Raw genomic sequence first — 23211 nt, 5'->3', positions numbered from 1 at the left:
GAACCTGAAGTTTACAGCAGAGTTGTCTTGCAGATCGAACTGTTTGTGCATTTCTCCATGGAGATTTCTTCTTACCAGACACAACCTTCATTTTAATGGAATCAATGAAATCTGGAACTTTAGACTGAAAATCTTTTACCAACTTATCTACATCATTACAGCTTAAGAGTGAGGAAGAAGAGTAGATTTGATGAAATGTTTCTGCTGTGTTTTCAGTGAAGAACGTTTTGTGATGGTTGCTGTTTGTCCAAGTGAATTAAAGGATAAAGAACTTTCAAAGATAACAGGAAGTGATGCGACATCAGTTACAGAGACATTGGAAATATTCACACCCTGACTGATAACCAGGTCCAGTGTGTGTCCTTGAGTGTGTTGCTTGTTTGACATGTTGTGTTCGACCAAAAGTCTCTAAGATATTAGAGCTTTTTAGCCCCTCTGTCTTGGGGTTTGTCAACATGAACGTTAAAATCACCAACAATTATTAAACATTCATAATTAATACATAAGAGAGATAGAAGTTCATTCAACTCAGTAAAGAAATTTTCCACATATGTTGGAGTTTTGTATAAAGTTAGTGTTAAAGTTCGTTTGAGGCCTTTAATCTCAATTCCAAGATACTCAAAAGAGGTAAAGTGACCCAAAGAAATTTTACTACTATTTACGGTATTCTTAAATATTGAAGCCACGCCTCCTCCTTTTTTATGTTTTCTATTCTCACTTAAGAAATTGTAGTTAGGAGGCGCAGATTCAATTAGTACGATCAGTTCATTATTGTCATTCAACCATGTCTCTGTCAGAAACAACATCAATATTATGTTCAGTGATGAAATCATTGATTAATAGAGCTTTAACACAGAGAGATCTGGGATTTAAAAGAGTTTAAGTTTTAGTGACTTGGAGGCCAAACGGTCTTGAGTCTGAGGTTCCTTTAGGCAGGGGAACCGTCTGAGGTTTGAATTAGGTCCACTGTATTTTATGTTTCTGTTTTTTGTAGCTTTTCTTGTAGTGATCCGGACAGGTAACGTCCTATTTTGCAGTGCCGGGGGGCCAGACACATTCTGGGGGAAGACGGATATAAAAATAAAATCTGGACCCTCAGAAACACAGAGTGATGGATCCTCTGGGAAATCAGAGGCAGGTGGCTGAAATGAAGTCACCTGCTTCTGACTGAAAACACCGAACATGTCGCTGCTCCCGAGTGGGCGGGGCTTGTTGCTCCAACACCTGAATCAGACGCTGTCGTCTCCTCTGATTGGCTGATAGATGCTGAGCTCCATCATGGCTGATTTATGAATATATTTCATGTTTACATCAGTCAGTCATCATTTTTATTTATTGCATTAACAAACATATTCATGTTCAATTTAATTTCTTACTTCATTTAAACATGATTATTAAATTGTTTTTCTGACATTAGCAGAAAAGATTTTAACATATTTGTGATGTAAATATAACTATTGATCATGAATCACAGGAAGTGATTAAGAACAGAACCAGGAGATTAGAAAGAAACTGATCAGATGAAAATTATCAGATCGTCTCCAATCAGATTCATGATCCTGTTTCTGCAACTGATCTGATTATTCAGCAGTTAGAGGAAAGAAACCGACCTGTGACTGGAGGAGGAGAACTGGTGACAGATTGAAGGAATATAATATATATATCTATATATATATAGATATATATATATATAGATATAGATATATAGGCCTGTCACAATAACTAATTTTACTGAGTGATTGTCTATAAATTATTGCAATAAACAATAATATTGTTTGAAGATCTTTTTACACTGATTTAATGGAAATGACATAATAATTCATGTGATTTCCTGCCAAATATAGATACACTTTATTTTGAAAAGAACATTTAACACTGGAACTGATCAAATAAACAAAACAACCAAAAACTAAAATAAAATGGATTCTCAGTCTCCATTAACAAAAATGAATAAAAACACCAAAGTGTAAATAAATACTGGATTCAACCAAAAGAGTTCAGATTATGAAGTCTGTAAACCATATTGTCCTTCAGTAATCATTAGATTTAAATAGAGAAGATGGAACATCGACTACCTGATGCAATAGTTCACACTACACGTTAGTTCACTCCTACATTTTCCCCTTAAGACAATCTGAGAACGTTGATGTTCTCAGATTGTCTCTTGTGGTTTCATAACCGATCATCCTGTAGTGTGTGGTGTGTTACGGTAGATCGTTGTGGCGCTCCGATCTAAATCAGGGGTTTTCCCCACTGGGAGCTTAACGCAGCCTGTTGAATGTGACAGGTAGCCAATCAGAAAGCCGGATTCTCCTCCTGCTTTCTGAGGGGAAATTACAGAGGGGAATCCCAAACAGCTGACACGGAGCAACCCGAAGTCCAGCGGACATTGGAGATGATATGTGGAAACAACATTAATGTTTATAAAACATTTGGTGTAAAGAATATAGAAATGATGAGGGGAGGAGTTGGAGCCAAATTGGTACCAGTTGATGAACCCGGTAACTTTTCAGCTGTTCTTCGTTAACGTGACATAAAAAGGTTCTAATGATTTTCATTCAGTCAGGACGTTACGCTGACACTAGAGACACATGCACTGCAGGGAGATTGTAGTAAAGCATTGATTAATGCCTGGTTTTAAAATGACTTCACTGGACTTGGAGCCATTATTTTGTGCCCATTGTTGGACACCACACGGCCCGATGGAACCCGATGGAACCCGATGGAACCCAATGGAACCCGATGGAACCGTTCTACCTAGGATTTCTGTCGGCTAATGTGTGATCTCTCAGGTTTTGAAAATGGGCCGACAATCGGCCAACAGCTCTAAGATGGTGTAGTGAGAACTGGACATTACACTGAGGAAATGAGGAAGGGAGGGTCAGTGGAGAGCAGCGGAGTTGAACCTTTTTTCATTCAGTGTCATCAACAGAAAGAGAAAAAGGCTGGAAGAGACGATAATTAAAATGATGTTGATAGTTTTAATTTATCGTACGATTAATTGATTTATCGTTTATCGCGACAGGCCTACTGATATGACTGATGACCAAAGAGCCCAGAATGACCTGCAGAGAAACTAATGGTCAACTCAGAGGTCAGAGTGGATCAGTAACCATGGAGATGAGCTGGTAATTAACTTTTATTCTAAGATTCCAGATTCCTTTGTTCCCAGTAAAGTGAAGTTTATGTTGAAGGAATCAGTGAATCAGTGGCGGCTGAATGTCTGTATATATATTATTCTTTCTTTTGTTCAAAATTAATTATTCATATTTATATTAAATCTGATACAGAAAACATATCATGTGTCACTGAAACTACCATTTACCATCACTAAGCTGTGGCAGAAAACAGGAAGTGTCTCCGAAGCTGAAACTGATCTCAGACCTGCTGAATCTTCTGCCTCATTGTTTACATCAGAGATCAGCTGATTGAGCTAAAAATCATACATTATAAACATTATAAACATTATAAATATTATAAATATTCTAAAGATCAGACGGGTCAGAAGTTTCTCTGTTTATCATCAGTCAGACGCCCCCTGCTGGAGCAGCTGGGTAACATCTGCAGCAGGTGGGCGGAGCCATCTTGGTCTGTTTGCTGCATCAGGGTCATGTGACACTAGACACGCCCACTCTGAGCTGGATCAGAAGACCCTGGTTTACTTCAGACCAGCCAATCAGAGAGCTGCTGGTGATGATGTCATCAGTTACCAGGTGGAGCAGGTTGGTGGAGGACAGAAGGAGTTAAAGTGATTATAATTATTATCCCAGTGATTTTATATCATCTAGAGGACAGAAACTGATGGAAACATCTGATTGTAGTGGAGAAGAACCAATCAGAGGGTCAGCAGTCAGTGAGTCATCATGATGGTATTAATCATCTGGATTAATCATCTGGACCAGACCGGGTCGGCCTGCAGGTCAGGACTCTGCTGAGGTTCTGCTGGTTCTGAAGGTCCAACAGCCTGAGTCCAACAGAATCTGGAGAAGTTAAATAGTTAAAACATTAATTATTAATGTTCAATAATCTGCTGATCAGTTTAATTATTTTCCCTTTAGGATCAATAAAGTATTTTAAACTGAATCTGAATCATGAATATGGTTTATTGTTGTGACATCATCATGTTTATTATCAGTCATGTGATCAGTAAATCATGACCTCTGACCTTCAGCTGCTGGAGACATAGAGAATATTATAAACCAGTGAATATTTACTGTTATGATGATGAGTTTGTGTTTCTGACTTCTAACTGTGAGGAGCTGATAGGAACCAGAACCAGAACCAGAACCAGGTCCAATGAGGAGCTTTGGGTTCGTTTGGATCTACAGGATGAACTGAGATTAAGAAGTTAAAGGAAAAACCCTGAAAGAGAAACATGATGATTCTCTGTGTTTTAAACTAGATCAGCTCTAAACTCTCTGATTGGCTCAAACTGAAACACCAATCAGGAAAACAACTGCTGATGACTCATCAGTTGCTAGGAGACAATTGTTAGAGTTTTCCAGATTAGCAGCGCCCCCTGCTGGGAGGATCTATAGGATCTTTTAATGTGTTAAACTTTAAATGTTTCACAGATTAAAGTTTCAGTTTTTCTCTCTAGACTCTGTTTCTGTCAGAGGAGAAAGGAGAGAGACAGATTATAGATTTTTATAGAAAAACTCATTAAGATTAAAATGATCTTAAGTTTTTATAAAATATAATTTCAGAGAAATAATAACCCAAACAGAACCAGTTCAACTGGAACCTGGTTCAGAACATTCAGGAGGTGAACTATGAACATGAACCAGTTCATTTGAACCTGAACTGAGTTTAGAACTGGTTCTGGTTCAGGAGGAACTGGACCAGAACAGACAGTAAGTAGAACCCAGTTTGATCCTGAGAACAAACAGAACCTCAGACCAGAACCGGTCCGTTACAGCAGTGGTCCCCAACCTTCATAGTTCAGTGGACCGGTCAACCCTTCGTAGGTTTTCTGTGGACCGGGGGAGTGATGTGTGTTGTGAGGATGGATGCCATTGTTTTGTTTCTTACTCTCATTCTGCTATATGTTGACATGTAACCAACAGCTTCCAGTTTAGGATTTTCAAAATAAAAGTTCCTGCAGACTCAATACATAAAACGGACATATTTCATTATTTCTTGCTCGGCCCGGTACCACTGCATTACAGAACTGATTCATGTTTCTGTTCTTGGACCCAACAGAACTCCTCCTCTGGTTCTGGTTCTGTAGAAGAGATCCAAAGTCCAGTCAGAACCGTTTCCTTCAGACTCCAGAACCTCAGCATGGACCCGGTCCGCCTCTGTTTACTGATCTGTTAATAAAGTTAGCTGATCAAACACTCTGCTGACCTTTGACCCTGAGCAGCCAATCACAGCAGGCTGATCTGGGTCACCCTGCAGAACTCAGCCCGACCTGATCAGAGCAGTTCTGGTTCTGATGAGGGAGCAGCCGGGTCCAATTTGAAGGTAAGAACCGACTGAGACGTTTTTTGTTTTTTTTTCTGTTAAAACAGGTGGAGAATGTTTCCCCCTACTGGTCAGGAGGAGGAACTGCTGCTGCTCACAGGGCAGAGATCTGGACCAGAACCAGAACCGCTCAGACTGGACCCTGACAGTCTGATTAGTTGGTTCTGCTGTGGTTCTGTAGACGCAGAGCTGAACTGGATCAGAACCGTCCAGGACAGATTATGATAATCCTAAATTCTACCAGATAATCTGAACCTGAACAAATTATTGGGTCATAAAGATCAACTGGACAGAACCAGAACCAGAACCAGAACCAGAACCGGGTCTCAGTCTGATGGTCAGTTTGTCTCTGATTGATGATCTATAGACTTTGATAATAGATCCGTTAACATGGAATCATGAGGAATGAAGTTGTGATCTACCTGATCTAGATCTATGCTCCAGTTTCACACAATTTTATTAGAAATCAATACCTGATCAATAATCAATATCAGTTTCCTTTTCTCTAGAACAAGCTACATTAACCTGGTGACCTTATGACCTTTGACCTTTCCATGATTCACCTGACAGTACACCAGGACCATCTGGCCTCTTGTTCACCTTTGACCTCCTGGTCAGGATGACCTGGGTTCACTGTTCTGTTCTCCTCCCTACAGTGCATCATGGGAACTCTGACGGCTCACCTGACTCAGGTAACTCCTCCCTGCAGAGCGTAGCCCCGCCCCCTCTGTCCTGTAACCATGGTAACAGCTCTCTCTCTCTCTCTAGTGTGATGAAGAGGAAGCTGCAGCCCAGAGGGAGGAGTTTAGTCTGGAGGAGGCGGGGCCTGTCAGTGACGTCACAGGGTGGCTGCTGAGGCGTCTCCATGGTAACAGGAGAGGCTGCGTGTTGCTAGGTGTGTGTGGGGGCGTGGCCTTTACTGCAGGTAAGACCAGACAGATCACCTGGTCAGATGAACAGCTGGTCATGTGACTGACATGTGATCCTCTACCAGCGTTCCTATTGGCCCTCGCTGTGTTCAGGGGGCGGGGCCTCTGCTCCCAGGAGGCGGGGCTAGAGCAGTCTGGGGGCGGGGCTAACAGACCTTTAGACGGAGGGGCGGAGCTTTACCTGGGGGAGCTGAGAGAGATGATGAGGAGGCTGCTGCAGGATGAAGATCTGCTCAGCACCGTCAGGTAGAGACAGTTACCATGGTAACAACAGGCTGGTTTCCAGCCCTCTGATTGGCTGTCTCTGGTCCAGCCGGGTCAGCAGAGCGGATCATCCTCCTGGTTCCTCAGAGGGAACGGTTCTGGCCTCAGAGGTTCTGGGTCGGTTCAGGAAGCTGCAGATGGATCAAACCTGGACCGAGTCGCTGTTCGCCACGCTGCAGGTACCGGACAGGTGAGACAGAGGGGGGGCGGGGTCTGTGTGCCCAGCAGAACCGGTCCGATCCAGTTCCTCTACCAGGTTTACTTTATGACTCACTGGATCAGAACCGACTGACTTTGACTAGACAGAACATTTTCCTGTTCAAAGACAGAAACAATCAGAACCAACAGGATGAGTTTCACTTCAGGTTCCCTGAAGCCTCAGAGGCTGAAGTTGGACCCAAAAGGACAGAATGAAGCTTTTACACTTCTCAACCCAGAACCAGAACCACAGAACCGGTCCACTCCAGCAGAAACTCTTACAGAATAAATCTAGAACCTCCTGGTTCCTCTTCATCTTTCCATGAAACAAAATACATTTTTCTAAGTCAAAACAGAAAATATTCACAAGTTTAAAGTTTTTACCACAACAGACTCCAGAACCGACCCTCTGGGTTTGGTATGGTTGCCATGGTGACAGGACATCCCTTCAGGTTCTAGATCAGGGAGCCCAGACTTTTAGAGACCAAGATCTACTTTTTCTCTCACCAGTCGGCTGAGATCGACCTCATGACACAAAGACATAAAAAATGTAAATTAAACTGTTGATTTACTTTATATGCAAATATAAATCAGTTATATTATATAAGAAATATACATATTAGAAATAATAAAATGATAGAAAACCTGATATAGTTTCTTCCTCAGTGAGATTCTGACACTGGGAGGAGGTTACTGGTTTCTCAGTCACAAACTGGTTGAAAACCAGCAGGTGTCAGTCAGTTATGGTAGATCTGACCTTTGACCTCAATATGAGAAGCTACAGACTGATAGGAGGAACCAAAGAGCTCTGGAAAGGTAAAGAAGCCATTAGTTTGTTAAAATTTGATGAAATCTATTTGTTTTATGTGATGTTTGTTGTAAATGATGTAAACTCACAAACAAACGAGGTAATTAGTCCAACGTTTAGAAACTACAGCGGCTGTAATGAGCCACAGCAAAGGTAAACAAAGGGAAAATAACCTGAACAGGTGATCAACTCAAAACCACTCCACCTGTTACCGTGGCAACCGCCTGCGTCCCACAAGACGAGCAAAGATTACGTTAAAAACAAAACATTCAGGGGAGTTGGAGTGCGCAGCTGCAGGATGTAGACGTGTTGGTTTGCGCTCTCCACCACAACTTTAAACAAATATCTAAAAACCACGATAAAAACATCCAGGACCCAGCGCTGTTGGCTCTGCACCTCTGACTAGTAACCGAGTATCATGCCGCTGTTCTGTCAGATCAGCATACGTTGTCAGATAGTCATACGCTTAGCTCAGACATGTATACGTTGTCATTACCATATGATTTTATTTAATCAGCAACATAGATGACGTAGATCATCATACACTTTGTTATTAACAGTTATATGGCATCCTGACTTAGCGGTTAAGTAGGTTAATGAGTTTTACACGGGCCTGTGTTGTAATTGACTGCAGCTGCAGCCAGACCTGCTTTAAATACACTTTGAAACCATGACAACGCATGTATATTTATCTAGTTATCATATTATGTCATATTATAAACAATTTAATGACTTATTTTCGTCATAACTTGTTGCGTATGCTGAACTGACAACTCCACTGACGGTCGGACTTCTTAATGCGCATGCGCGGGCATGCGTACTGACTGCATGTGTGCTATCCTGACAGCGTATGGCTATCTGACAGAACAACTGCAATTTCACCATATTTTATATTTAATCATCTTTATTAAAACGGTGTTAGATCGTCATAAAGCTGCTAATGTAATAACACTTTATTAGCCACTGTATGACTTCCTGATTAATACCAATGACATCAGTTGTATGATGTACTATATTTAATGTAGAACATTTTACTTCTGTATTTTTAATAATCCACACTGTCACTGGTGGGGTAAAACTGTTTAATTTAAGTTACACTTTTTACATTTGAACATGTCACCCATGTCTGTGGCACATTCTTTGTGTGTCCACCTTGAGCAGCAGTCACACTGTATCTGTGAAGTGGACAGAAAAAGAAAACAGTTATGAGTTAGCAAGTGTAATGTGTTTGAAGCGTTAAGTTGTACAGTTTAGACAATTCATTAGACACTGCAAATTGTTCAAATATATAATAATACCCTGCTGCAGCTGCGTACACAACAAAACACTCCTACTCCTGCTACTAAACACGCCAACTGGTGCTGCAATAATATGACATTTCTGTGAAATATCAGCTCTTAGGACAAGAAATACAAAATTAAAATAAATAACAAAAAGTTTGTAGTGAAAGCTTCTTCATATCCATCCTTTTTTATTCCGATTTAATACAAAAAAACCTTGTAATCAACATATTTATGCATGTGCATCCAACAATGCAATTCTTGAAATACTGCAGAAAACACAACAGCGAGTTTAAATGCAATTGAGAGATCCCAATTTTTTATTGACAACACTGGTGGATGCCATGTCCTTCCTGGCAACGCCTGGTGAACACAGGGACTTCAAGTGACTCAAGAACATCTCCTGTCTTTTATTAATTGAGGCAAAAGTCACACTGACAGTGACTAATACATAACCCAGGTGGCTGTACTCGTGTATGTGATCTGTTAACCTGAAAAGCCTTCATGTTCCAAAAACAACCTCAATTTGCATAAACTAAATATGTGTAAATGTAAAGCACATATAAAAACAAAATTAACATGAACGCTTTTCATATACATTAATGAAGATAAGGATTTGTTTCAAAAGTGAAACACTGGTTTTGCCCCAGTTTCAGTGTGGGTAAAAATTGCGTTTTCATACGTCTGATTCATTTAATGTTGGTAACGGTGGATGCCAACATTAAGTTCATCTATGTAGATGTTAAAAAGGTGAGAGGACAGTATACTTCCCTGCAGTGACGTGCGGTGAAGTTCATAGCTGGTGAGGCACTGACGTCATCAGAATCAGATTTGCAAATAGATGCATAGATTGACAGCAGTTTACAGGTTATGTTTCACTTCTGCATCCTTACACATACAAACTGTAGCTCACAAAACACACATTTCCTTAAAAAACAAAACAAAAAATCACTATCTCTATTATAATCTATCGCTGCACTTGACTTGCTTCCCGAATCGTTTAGCCTAGCTCGCTGTCACTTACTCGGCAGTTGAGGAGTGAACAAGACGAACGTCTGGGATCTTGAGCGCCCCCTGCCATGAGGCAAGAGAACTGCCTGCCTCACCTCGAACCTGTTCTCTGCCGTTTATAATCGCTCATTACACGAAACACGTTACACAAACACAGTTGGTGACAAAAAGCACTGTACATTATATACATAAGCTAAATTATAGGAAATAAGTTCACATATTAAATTTGTTTAAACCATTTTATTGACGCCGTACAGCAACATGTTCTCTCCGCTTAGCAGCCAGCGCAGAGCCAGGGGTTGCGCAATCCAAGGTGAGGCAGAGCTCGCTGCTGCCTCACCGGCATCGCTTCCAAGCATTTGAATGGGAAAATAAGAAAATTCAGCGATTTTGAACAAATAAAAATCGAAATTGGTGAAGCTACATGAAAAATAAATATTTTTTAGTACAAACCACCGGATGAATATAACAATTTAAATTACTTTATGATTATATATTTTCTTTCTTTCCATGATGGCTGGTGAGGCACTGCCTCACCTGCCTCCCCTGACCGCACGTCACTGCTTCCCTGTCTTACTCCGGAACATGAAGGCTTTTCAGGTTAACATATCACATACACGACATGCTATCCAAGTTAGCAGACATGTTATCCAACCCAAAAATATTAAGGAACTGGGGGACGTGAATTTAAACAGGGCGTGTTTTGTAAATTTAATTTATTTACTTACTTTTTATTGTGTCTCTTCTCGCGTATGACAAGCTGACGACTCCTCTCAATATCGCGGACCTCCTGCAGAATGCGCATGCGTGCGCATGCGCTCTTACCATATGTATGCTATTCTGACATGTATGACTATCTGATAGAACAGCGGCACGACTGAAAGGGAATAGTGAGCCAAGTGGCATTCTTTCTTTCCTTTTCATCTCTTCTGTTCTAAGGGTGTGGACTCCCTGTTGTTAGCCAACTGCATCACGCAGTGGTTTATCCTACGAACTATATCTTTAAAAATGTACAGACGCCCTGAACGCAAGCTGAATAAGCCTGGACAAAATCTGTTCTTTTAGAAAATACATTTTAAGATTATCTGGTTGAGTTGTTTAGTTCATCTGCCAGTCTAATGTTTGTTGTGGAGGAGGATGTCGCGACCTGATCGTTCGGTCCGCTATCTGTCCGGCAGCTCCTGTTTTGCTTAGGGGGAGATGTGCGTCGTATTCCGTAGACGCCGGGATGTGGGAGGGGGGAGTTTGGGGTGTGTGTTATGTGTCTCTTTCGTTTTACCCAGATGTGCATATGTTATTTGTTTGTATCACACAACATCAAAACTGCCAGCTCTGACAATATATGTGTTCAATGACTGATGTTTGTGGTGGGGGGCGGACGGAGGGGAGAAACCTGCAACTGATCTCATGGAATGTAAAAGGTCTTGGTAGTGCAAGGAAGAGGGGGAAAGTTTTTAAACACCTGAAGTCCTTAGCTGCGGACATTGTTTTCTTACAAGAGACCCATATTAGGAAAGATGCACAAGATAGATTAAAGTGTAGCTGGGTGTCTCAGATATACCAGTCACCATTCACTTCACATGCTCGTGGTGTAGCCATATTATTGAGAAAGAATATCCCATTTCAGGCATCATCTGTGGTCAATGACCCTATGGGCAGGTACGTGATGGTGACTGGCACCATAGACTCGAAACCTTTAATTCTCCTTAATGTTTACGGCCCAAATTCAGATGATCCTAATTTTTTTAGAAAGGTTTTTGACCTGCTTCCTGATGATAGCCATTCAAATGTAATAATAGCAGGGGATTTGAACTGTTATCTTGACCCCTTTCTTGACAGATCATCTAAACGACCAACATCCGATACAGCGTCTACCAAACTTCTAAATAATCTTCTCAAAGCAAGAAATATGGTTGATATTTGGAGGGCTCAACATCCTACAAGTAGAGAGTACTCATTTTACTCACATGTGCATAAATCCTACAGCAGGATTGATTATTTTCTAATAAGTAACAATCTTATTTCTCAAATTGCTGACTCTAAATACCATAATATACTTATTTCTGATCATTGCCCCCTAGCTTTATCGCTAAATCTGTCCCTCCCCAGACAGGCTTACTCCTGGCGACTTAATGCAAACCTTCTTAATGATGATAACTTTGTTAAAAACATAACCTCCAAATTAAAGGACTTTATAAAAATAAATGATAATGGTGAAGTCTCTGATCCCATCTTGTGGGAAGCATTGAAGACCGTTATTCGGGGCGAAATAATTTCCTACACTTCAGCCCTTAAAAAAGAAAGAGATAAACGTCTATTTGAAATCAACTGTGCCCTCCCCAACCTGGAAAGAAAATACCAAATTTCTGAATCACCTGACGACTATAAGGAAATACTTAAACTTAGATATGAATATAACGAAATTATGAGCAGCCAGGTTAGTAACTTGCTCTGGAAACTACGACAAAAGAATTTTGAGCTTGGTGATAAACCTGGGAAACTGTTAGCACTACAGCTCAAGGGTGCCCAAGCCACAAGATCAACTGTTGAAGAAAGAAATAGTACTAAGTTAGCTTAATTTGGAAAAAGCTTGGCTCTCTATTTCTTCCTATTTCCCGGGTTCTTCCAGCGAGGAGCGTGTGCCAATCAGGAGCAACATGCGTGATGACGTCACAGAGTTACAGCGTTTAATCTCACAACAAGCAACTGTATGAGTTAACAAGAAAACTGCAGAGTTACAGAGACATACATTCATTACCTGAGACAAAAGAATTAAGACAGAGACAGAGACAGAGAAAGAAAAAGCAAAGACATGTCTTTGGAGAAGGCTGAATGCCGAAACGGCAGGAAATAACAGCGATCTAAAATATTATTACTGTGCACGAACTTTTAAGTGGAGGTGTTTCCTAACTTTTTAATGTATTCATTAAGGCGTACCCCTGGTTCGACCAACCAGGAGCTCCCCTGGACACTCAGAGGAACTTAGACCTTCCCTTAATTTCACGCCAGAGATCAAAGGCCATTTGGTCTCTAGAAGAACAATGGAGCAAGCAGCTGCATCCTAGTCTTCTGGCTCTAACAGATACCTGTGAAATTCGGAGTGCCTCCCGGCCAAATCAAGTAATTTAGTTTAAGGAAAGATTATCTTCACCAACCTAATTCTGGTCTACTGCATTCAGCATTTTCCAAAGATTTAAGTCCTTGCTTTATCACATAAAATCCTGAACAGTTTTCTAATACTAAACAACACATTTTCATTGAAACAATTTCCATTTGGTTCAGATATTATCATAGACAGTACAATTTTCAAATACATTCAGCATTCACCCTTCTAAACTTAGATAATGCACTTTGGTTAAAAACCTGCTATTAATACTTAGAAAACTGTTAATGATGTCAACATTCTATGTTGCATTTTAGTTTAAACCCTGCCAGATGTGGTTCTAAAAAACCTTTGATGTTCTGTGAACCCAATCGGCTTCTGCCCTGCACTAGATGCTAATTTCGTGGCTTCCTGAGCCCTGATAACAATCCTAAAAGATCTCCTTTGATCTGTATCTAGTTCCTGACCTTTGACATTTACTCTGGTGGATAATTTCCTGTAAATTCTTCACAGAATATCTGTTTAAAACTAAGAAATTTATACAACATAGAATGCTCAAGATACCTTTTACACATGACATAAAATTAACTGTTAAGAAATTTGTTCAAAATCAGACTGTTCAATATACCTTTTACACCTGGGGTAAGATTAGCTGTATTAAGCACTAAAAATAATTATTTTCCGTAACACAATCTATAGCATCAAGTCAAAGTCCGGCGTGCTCTTAACCAACCCTGCTGACATAAATCGTAGATTCAGAGAGTTCTACGCCAACCTGTATTCCTCCGAGAATAATACAACACAATCCAATTTTAATGATTTTTTTGATTCCCTCCCGTTGCCTAAACTGAATAAATCTGACAGGGACTATCTGGAATCCGACTTGACGCTTCAAGAGGTCACAGAAGCTATAAAATCCCTCCCATCTGGCAAAGTGGCCGGGCCTGACGGCTTTGGCTCGGATTTCTATAAAAAATTTTGCGACCTTCTTGCACCACTCTTGTTTAGAATGATGTCTGCTTCAAAAAAGGATGGAAAACTGCCCAGAACTCTCTATGAGGCCAACATTTCTCTTTTTCCTAAAAAGGGGAGGGACAAAACCGACCCGGCCAGCTTTAGGCCAATTGCACTGCAAAATGTTGATCGCAAGATAATCACAAAAATTTTGGCCACTAGACTGAATAAATGTTTAACATCTATCATTCATGCGGATCAAACAGGGTTTATCCCTGGTAGATTATCTTTTTTTAATGTAAGACGACTACTTAACACTATATACTTCGACCATAAAAATGCTAATGCCTCTATTTTGGCCCTTGACGCACACAAAGCCTTTGACCAGGTAGAATGGCCATTTATGTTTGAATCATTGCGTAGGTTTGGGTTCGGCGAAACTTTTATTTCATGGGTGAAACTGATATATCAAGAACCCATGTGCTCCATCCTGACAAACAATGATAGGTCAGCGCCATTTCGGCTACAGCGCTCAGTTCAGCAGGGCTGCCCGCTGTCACCAGCACTTTTTGCTATTGCCTTGGAGCCACTTGCTGTGGCAATAAGGACGCACCCGTCCATTGAAGGTCTTCGAGTCGGTGGTGATGAAACACTCATTAGTTTATATGCTGATGATGTGATATTATATTTGCACGACACTGTGAAGTCTTTCCCCTTCCTACTCAGCCTGATTACATCTTTCAGTAAAATTTCCGGATATACAATAAATTGGTCAAAGAGTGAGTTGATGCCTCTTTCAAATACATTCCCATCTGGGTTCTTGCAGAAAGTTCCATTCAAAGTGGTTGAGAGCCATCTCACCTATCTTGGTCTTACTATACCCAAAGACCCCAAACTTATTTTCAAACTAAACTTTGCGGAGTTTTTATCAGGATTAAAGCAAAATATTGAGTACTGGAAGACTTTGCCTCTGTCAATGATTGGACGCATTAATTCAATCAAAATGATCTCCCTACCAGGTTCTTGTATTTATGTCAAAATCTTCCTATTTATCTCACAGCAACTTTTTACAAGGACTTGGATTCGATCATTCAATCCTTCATATGGAATGGGAAAAATGCTAGGATTTCTAAAGTGCATTTGCAGAGGCCGAGGGAGGAGGGAGGTCTGGGCCTGCCTATATTTAAACACTATTATTGGGCTGCCAACATCAGAGCATTAATGTATTGGCAGCAGGACTCCCCAGGTAACCCAATGACTAATATTCCTCTGTGGCTCAAGATGGAGTCCAATCTGGTGAATAATTCCTCCCTACCAGCTCTGCTATTTGCCTGGCTTGAAAAACCTGAAGCCTATCGAAATTTGAGCTTTGTGTTGAGACACGAAGTAAGAACTCTAAATCAGATCAGGACTTTCCTTGCACTACCAAATACATCAGTACAGACGCCGCTTTGCTTTAACCACAGTTTTTTGCCTCCTTGGCAGGACAAAGCTTATCATGAATGGAGGGAAAGAGGATTGGTGTCAATTAAGGACATGTATATTGGCAATAAGTTTGCATCATTCGGCCTATTGAAAGAAAAATACAATCTGCCCCATTCTCACTTCTTTCGATATCTACAGGTCAGGCATTACATTAAGTCAAAAAGTGAGAACTTTGACACTCTTCCAAGAGAGAATGACATTTTTTACATCCTTGAGAGTCCCCCTGACTCTAAACATCTCGTTACAAGAATTGTACATCTACTTGGTGACCGCACTGCTGCATCCACCACAAAAATCATGGAGGCCTGGGGAAAAGAGCTGGGATAACAATCCCTGAACCTTTATGGAACAGATGCCTCTCCAAAATTCACTGGTGTTCAATAAACAGTAGACATCAGCTAATTCAGTTTAAAATCACACATCGGTTACACTATTCAAAGGTCAGATTACATAAGATTTATCCCTCTATCTCCCCAATGTGTGACAGGTGTAACATTTCCGAAGGCTCACTGTCCGTTAGAACTGGGACTGATTGTTGCCAAGAGACTAATCCTGAGGGACTGGAGATCCTCTGTTCCCCCCTCATTCCGCCTTTGGGTGACGGACATGATGTCCATTATACAGATGGAAAGACTTTGTAAAGGCTCTAAAGACACTTTTTCATGCTACTGGAATCCCTTCCTGGAACACTTTTCACAGAACAGACTAAGTTGAACACCAAGTTAGACTCTCCCCTCTGTCTCACCTTAATGGCCGTATGCATTCCTATGTATATGACTTTGTATACATTTGTTGTGTGTGTACACCATTTGTCAACTGGAATGTTTTATGTATGACCTGTGTGTCTGGGTTTTATCTGTTTGTTTATCTGTATGTTTTAAACCTTGAAAACTTAAAATAAAATTTATTTTAAAAAAATAAAATAAATAAAAACAAAACATTCAGTCCGTTACGATATCAAGTTTATTTCTGGATTATTAATCGTTGGTTCCCTGAACACAGTGATGGTTGATTCATTTAAACTCCTGCTCTGCTAGTCAGTTGGTCTTTGAGTTCTTTATTTTGTTAATGGAACTGAAACAGACTGAATTGTGCAATACCTTGTTGGAACAATAATTATTAAGAATATTAATTTTAACATTTTTTTATTATTATTATTCTTTAATGAAACTACAAACGTTTAGGATCTTAGTGAATATTTAAATAAGCCTGTCAGAAGAGAACGTTCTGGTCTCAGTGTTCTGGTGGCCGTCAGTTTGTCACCTAATGCTGAGATCAACTCAAAACCTTCATATTGATCATCACTGTTCTAGATGGACCCACTAACTGATCAGGCCGGTCCGGATCACTGAGGTTCTCCTGATGGTTGAAGGTTCATGGAGGTTCTATAATGTTATAAAAACATTCCAGGACTCTCCAGGACCTTCAGTATGATTTTCCATGACCTGGTCCAACAGGTTGATAAATAAAGTTTATGAATGAAAGATCAGCCCATCAAATTGATCTCTAGAGAAGATGTAGAAGAGTTATGGTCGATTTATTGACCCAAAGCAGAGAGGAAGGAAACATGACAGAATGTGGAAATGAAACAAAAATAAACTTTAAATCCTGTTAGTTTATAAATCACTGAACGGATCAGAACCACCATATATTAAAGATCTGCTGTCGTCATAGCAACCTTCCAGAACCTCTCAGGTTCTGGTTCTGCTCTGCATCCCCAGAACCAGAACCAAACGAGGAGAAGCAGCTTTCAGCTTCTATGCACCACAAATCTGGAACAAACATCCAGAAAACTGTAAAATAGCTGAAACACTGAGACCCTTTAAATCTGGACTGAAACCAGCTGTTAGAGATTTATTAGAAACATAATCAATAATCAATTTACTGATGGAACTCGACTTAATGTGATGTTTTATTGTTGATTCTGTTTTATGACTTTGTGTTTTATGTTTTTATGATGTAAATCTCTTTAAATGTCTTGCTGCTGAAATGTGTTGTACAAATTAAATTTGATTGATTAATCAGGTGAGTCAGGTGACTCACCTTCACCTGACAGGAACTCAAGGACACGATTCATTGGATGAATCATGTGATGATGTCATAAACAAAATCATGTTAGCAGTGATGAAAACACCAGATTGTTAATGTATGTAGAACTAAAAGTTCAGAACAGACACAGTGAAACTCCTCCAGTCTTTAACTGGATCCCAGTTCATCCAGTTCATCCTTCATGTTCAGGTCAAAGTTCAGCTGCTTTGTGTTTTCAGCCTCATGATGTTGAACCTGGTTATTATGATCATGTTTTAGATTAAATCTAGTTAGATTATTAACAGGATTCAGAGCCGTGAGGCTCTGATGATGAACGCAGAAAACATCTTTAGTTTCAGTAAACAGTGAATCTGAATGAAGAGATGAAGACAGTTTAGATTTATATATCTATATATTTATTATAGTAGATAATAAGATAGAGAATCTGAGGAGGTTCTGTCTGGTCCGTCTCCATGGAGATGAAAACCTTCAGCCGGTCTGAACCAGAACCAGAACCAGAACCAGACGACTCAGGTTCTAATGTTACGTTGTCATTTCCACACTGTAAAAAAAGAAACTTGTAGGTTTTACAGTAAAATGTTGGCAGTTGGAGTTTCCATAATTACATATTTACAGATAAAACATTTTTTCTTTGCTCAGCTGTTCTGTTAAATCTGGTGATGGACTCAATATTTACAATGTTTAGAATGTTTCACTGTAAAATAAATGAACAAAAATGAACAAGAAAATGACCTTTAAAATTCACTTTGTGAAACAAAAACATTTCTCATGTAAAATTACCAAAATTAATCAAATACACTTTTATTCTATAAAATTTCCCAGAATTTATAATTTTTCGTGGTGCAGTTTATTAATAATAATAATCATAAATATTAATTTCAGAAGAAAAATTATTAGGAACTTTAATCAAACAGTTCACCTGATAAAATATTATCAGAATTTGATGGTTATTTCAGAATGAATTATTAATATCCTCATTTTATGAATAAGTTATTTTTAAGTTTAATATATCCAAAATGTTCAGTTATTTTTATCAGATATTAAACTTCCATCCATTTTCTTCCTCTTATCCTGGTCGGGTCGTGGGGTCAGCAGCTTCAGAAGGGAGGCCCAGTCTTCCCTCTCCAGTCTCTTCTTCCAGCTCCTCCAGGAATCTCAAGGCGTTTCCAGGAATCTCAAGGCGTTCCCAGGCCAGCAGAGAGACATCGTCCCTCCAGAGTGTCCCGGGTTTCCTCTCCTCCTGGTGGGACATGAACTCCTCACCAGGGAGGCGTCCAGGAGGCATCCTGACCAGATGCTCCTCAACTGGCCCCTCTCGATGTGAAGGAGCAACAGCTCTACTCTGAGTCCCTCCTGGATGACTGAGCTTCTCTCTCTAAGGGAGAGTCCAGACACCCTACGGAGAAAACCCATTTCGGAAACTTGTATCTGTGATCTGGTCCTTTCGGTCATGACCCAAAGCTCATGACCATAGATGAGGGTGGGAACGTAGATCGACCGGTAAATCGAGAGCTTCGCTTTTTGGCTCAGCTCTCTCTTCACCACGACGGACCGGTACAGCGCCCGCTTGACAGCAGACGCTGCGCCAATCCGCCTGTCGATCTCCTGCTCCCTTCTTCCCCCATTCGTGAACAAGATCCCGAGATACTTGAACTCCTCCACTTGGGGCAGGACACCCCCCCTGACCCGGAGAAGGCACTCTACCCTTTTCCGGCTCAAGACCATGGCCTCGGATTTGGAGGCACTGATCGCCATCCCAGCCGCTTCACACTCGGCTGCGAACCGCTCCAGCGAGAGCTGCAGATCACGACCCGATGAAGCCAAAAGGACCACATCATCTGCAAAAAGCAGAGATTTGATCCTAAGGCCACCAAAACGGATCCCCTCAACACCTTGGCTGGTCCAGAGATTCTGTCCATAAAAGTAATGAACAGAATCGGAGACAAAGGGCAGCCCTGGCGGAGTCCAACTCTCACCGGAAACGAGCCCGACTTACTGCCGGCAATGTGGATCAGACTCTGACACCGGTCCTACAGGGACCTGACAGCCCGTGTCAAAGAGCCCGGTACCCCATACTCCTGGAGAACCCCCCACAGGGCTCCCCGAGGGACACGGTCGAACGCCTTCTCCAAGTCCACAAAACACATGTAGACTGGTTGGGCGAACTCCCAGAACCCTCCAGGACCTGCTGAGGGTGTAGAGCTGGTCCAGTGTTCCAGAACCAGAACCAGAACCACACTGCTCTTCCTGAATCCGAGGTTCAACAATCCGACGGACCCTCCTCTCCAGAACCCCCGAATAGACCTTGCCAGGGAGGCTTAAGAGTGTGACCCCCCTATAATTGGAGCACACCCTCCGGTCCCCCTTTTTGAACAGGGGGACCACCACCCCGGTCTGCCAATCCAGGGGAACTGCCCCCGATGTCCATGCAATATTGAAGAGTCGCGTTAACCAACACAACCCTACAACATCCAGAGCCTTGAGGAACTCCGGGCGGATCTCATCCCCCCCCGGGGCCCTGCCACCGAGGAGCTTTTTAACCACCTCGGCGACCTCGACCCCAGAGATTGGAGAGCCCAACCCAGAGTCCTCAGGCTCAGCTTCCATAATAGAAGGCATGTTGGTGGGATTGAGGAGGTCTTTGAAGTATTCTGCCCACCGGCCCACAACATCCCGAGTTGAGGTCAGCAGCACACCATCCCCACTGTAGACAGTGTTGGTGCTGCACTGCTTCCCCCTCCTGAGACGCCGGATGGTGGACCAGAATCACCTCAAAGCCGTATGGAAGTCTTTCTCCATGGCCTCTCCAAACTCCTCCCACGCCCGAGTTTTTCCCTCAGCAACCACCCGAGCCGCATGCCACTTCGCCCGCCGGTACCCATCAGCTGCTTCCGGAGTCCCACAGGCCAAAAAGGCCCGATAGGACTCCTTCTTCAGCCTGACGGCTTCCCTCATCGAAGGTGTCCACCAATGGGTTCGAGGGTTGCCGCCACAACAGGCACCGACAACCTTGCGGCCACAGCTCAGATGAGCCGCCTCGACAATGGAGGAAGGAACACGGTCCACTCAGACTCCATGTCCCCCACCTCCCCCGGGACGTGTTCGAAGTTCTGCTGGAGATGTGAGTTAAAGCTCCGTCTCACAGGGGACTCCACCAGACGTTCCCAGCAGACCCTCACAACACATTTGGGCTGCCAGGTCTGACCGGCATCCTCCCCCACCAGCGGAGCCAACTCACCACCAGGTAGTGGTCAGTGGACAGAACCGCACCTCTCTTCACCCGAGTGTCCAAGACATACGGCCGCAGGTCCGATGAAACGATGAAAAAGTTGATCATCAAACTGCGGCCTAGGGTGTCCTGGTGCCAAGTGCACATATGGACACCCTTATGCTTGAACATGGTGTTTGTTATGGACAATCCATGACGAGCACAGAAGTCCAACAACAGAACACCACTCCAGTTCAGATGGGGGGCCGTTCCTCCCAACCACACCCCTCCAGGCCTCATTGTCATTGCCCACGTGAGCGTTGAAGTCCCCCAGCAGAACAAGGGAGTCCCCAGGTGGAGCACTCTCCAGTACCCCCTCTAGGGACTCCGAAAAGGGTGGGTAACCTGAACTGTCGTTCGGCCCGTAAGCACAAACGACAGTCAGGACCCGTCCCCCCACCCGTAGGCGGAGGGAGGCTACCCTCTCATTCACCGGGGTAAACCCCAACGTACAGGCGCCGAGATGGGGAGCAACAAGTATGCCCACTCCTGCCCGATGCCTCTCACCTTGGGCAACTCCAGAGTGGAAGTATGTCCAGCCCCTCTCAAGGAGACTGGTTCCAGAACCAGAGCCATGCATCCAGGTGAGACCGACTATTTCTAGCCAGAACCTCTCAGCCTCACACACACTAGCTCCGGCTCCTTCCCCACCAGAGAGGTGACATTCCACGTCCCAAGAGCTTCTGCAACCGAGGATCGGACCGCCAGGGCCCCCTCCCTCGGCCGCCACCCATCACACATTGCACCCGACCCCTTTGGCCCCTCTCACAGGTGGTGGGCCCATGGGAGGGGGACCCATGTTTCCTCTTCGGGCTCCATGGGTAAAAGCCCGGCCACCAGACGCTCGTCGTCATGTCCCCACTCCAGGCCTGGCTCCAGAGTGGGGCCCCGGTGACCCGCGTCCGGCCAAGGGAACACCAAGTCCAAAGTTGTTTCTCATCATCGGGGTCTTCAGGCTGCACTTTGTTTGGTCCCTCACCTAGGACCTGTCTGCCTTGGGTGACCTTACCAGGGGCATGAAGCCCCAGACAGCAGAGCTCCCAGGATCATTGAGGCCTCAAACCCCCCCCCACCACGATAAGGTGGCAGCCCAAGGAGAGGTATTCTCAATGTCTTCCAACCAAAACCAAAAATAGAATGAAGTACAACCGTTGGTGTCTTCTCACCTGACCTTCTCCCCTTCACAATAAGAGCATATATTCGGGTGTGAAATATATTCATTGTATAAGTCACAACATCCAGTTTTCAAAGTCGGCCTGGGAGGATTTTATTGGTTGATGATAATGTTCGGCAGTGTTGTAGAAAGTACTAAGAAAATGTACTCTAGTAAAAGTAAAAGCACATTAACATTTTTACTTGAGTAAAAGTAAAAAAGTACTGGCTTTTAAAAATACTTAAGTATTAAAAGTAAAAGTACTTCCTGAATGCATTACCTAATCACTAATACAATATCATTAAGCGTACCTATCATATTTAATTTTAATACATTAATAATGTGCCATTTTAATTAACAATACCACAGATAGAGCATGTTTTTATTGTGTTTACTCTCTGTGACAGTTTAGATTTAGATTTGTGATTCTATGCATCATAATTTCAGGGATGGAAACATCTTGTCTCCTGTCCTCACATAGCATGAACTTCACTTTTTTGCCACTAATGGCCTTTATTTTGAAAGAAATCCAACAGAAAGGGGATGGAAAGAAGGTGGATGAGGGAGAACATGCAACCAAGGAGCCACTTAGTGTTGTAGTTAAGACAAAGACCAGCACCCTGCGCTACATGACACAATAAAATGAAGTGCACCTTTCAAAACTGCTTCTCAAATTGATTTGAAAAATCCACATTCCCATAAAAACACCTAGATATTAAATACTGAGAGCTGAAATAAATTTAACCAGTATCATTATCAATTCAAACTCTTCATTCTGCTTTGCTTCCATCTCTGTGGCACAATCCACAGAGGTTTCCTACCAACCCTAAAAGATACCGCCCTGGGCGTTTGCCCATATCACCCAAGTCAGAAACCACAACTGTCTGCTCCATTAAACATAGAAATTAAGGCAAAGCCCCAATGATAAACATCGCTCAACTATGAATACTGTCCAAGGTGCAAGAAGCAAGAAGTAACCAGGCAGAAGGACAGTGACGGTTCTGGCCCTGTCTGCCACCATGACAGGTTACCAACACAATCAAAGAGCAATGAGCAGCTCTGCGTTACACGTTCTTGTTTTGTTTATTGGCCAATTAAATAAATCTATCTATTTTTTAATTAAATAAAATAATTATAGCTACTGCAGTGTGTGCAGAGCGTCACAAGAACTAAGAACGGCTCTCAGTGAGGCTTCAGTCCTACAGGACTTAGTAAAAATCCGTCCAGAAGAATCAGATCGTTC

General features: G+C 42.3%; 1 protein-coding gene across 6 annotated transcripts in view; it reads left to right on the top strand.

The window, feature by feature from the left end:
• Positions 1-5346: 5346 nt before the first annotated feature.
• The window catches only part of LOC122820905 (transferrin receptor protein 2-like), a 39828-nt gene continuing 21963 nt past the window's right edge, over positions 5347-23211 (top strand). Inside the window, exons 1-5 of one of the 6 annotated variants that reach the window (XM_044098589.1) lie at positions 5347-5466; positions 5976-6158; positions 6235-6391; positions 6461-6641; positions 6709-6849. In XM_044098589.1, the coding sequence (XP_043954524.1) occupies positions 6129-6158; positions 6235-6391; positions 6461-6641; positions 6709-6849 (509 nt within the window). In that variant the 5' untranslated portion in view covers positions 5347-5466; positions 5976-6128. Of the gene's footprint in view, positions 5467-5960; positions 6159-6234; positions 6392-6460; positions 6642-6708; positions 6850-23211 lie in introns of those variants that run through there. The other 5 variants (XM_044098590.1, XM_044098591.1, XM_044098593.1 and 2 more) reach the window with 5 other exon arrangements.

The sequence above is a fragment of the Gambusia affinis genome, linkage group LG18 (assembly GCF_019740435.1).
Source record: "Gambusia affinis linkage group LG18, SWU_Gaff_1.0, whole genome shotgun sequence".
Classification (NCBI taxonomy): domain Eukaryota; kingdom Metazoa; phylum Chordata; class Actinopteri; order Cyprinodontiformes; family Poeciliidae; genus Gambusia; species Gambusia affinis.
The sequence above is the reverse complement of the archived record's forward strand: the minus strand, read 5'-3'. Positions and strand labels throughout refer to the sequence as shown.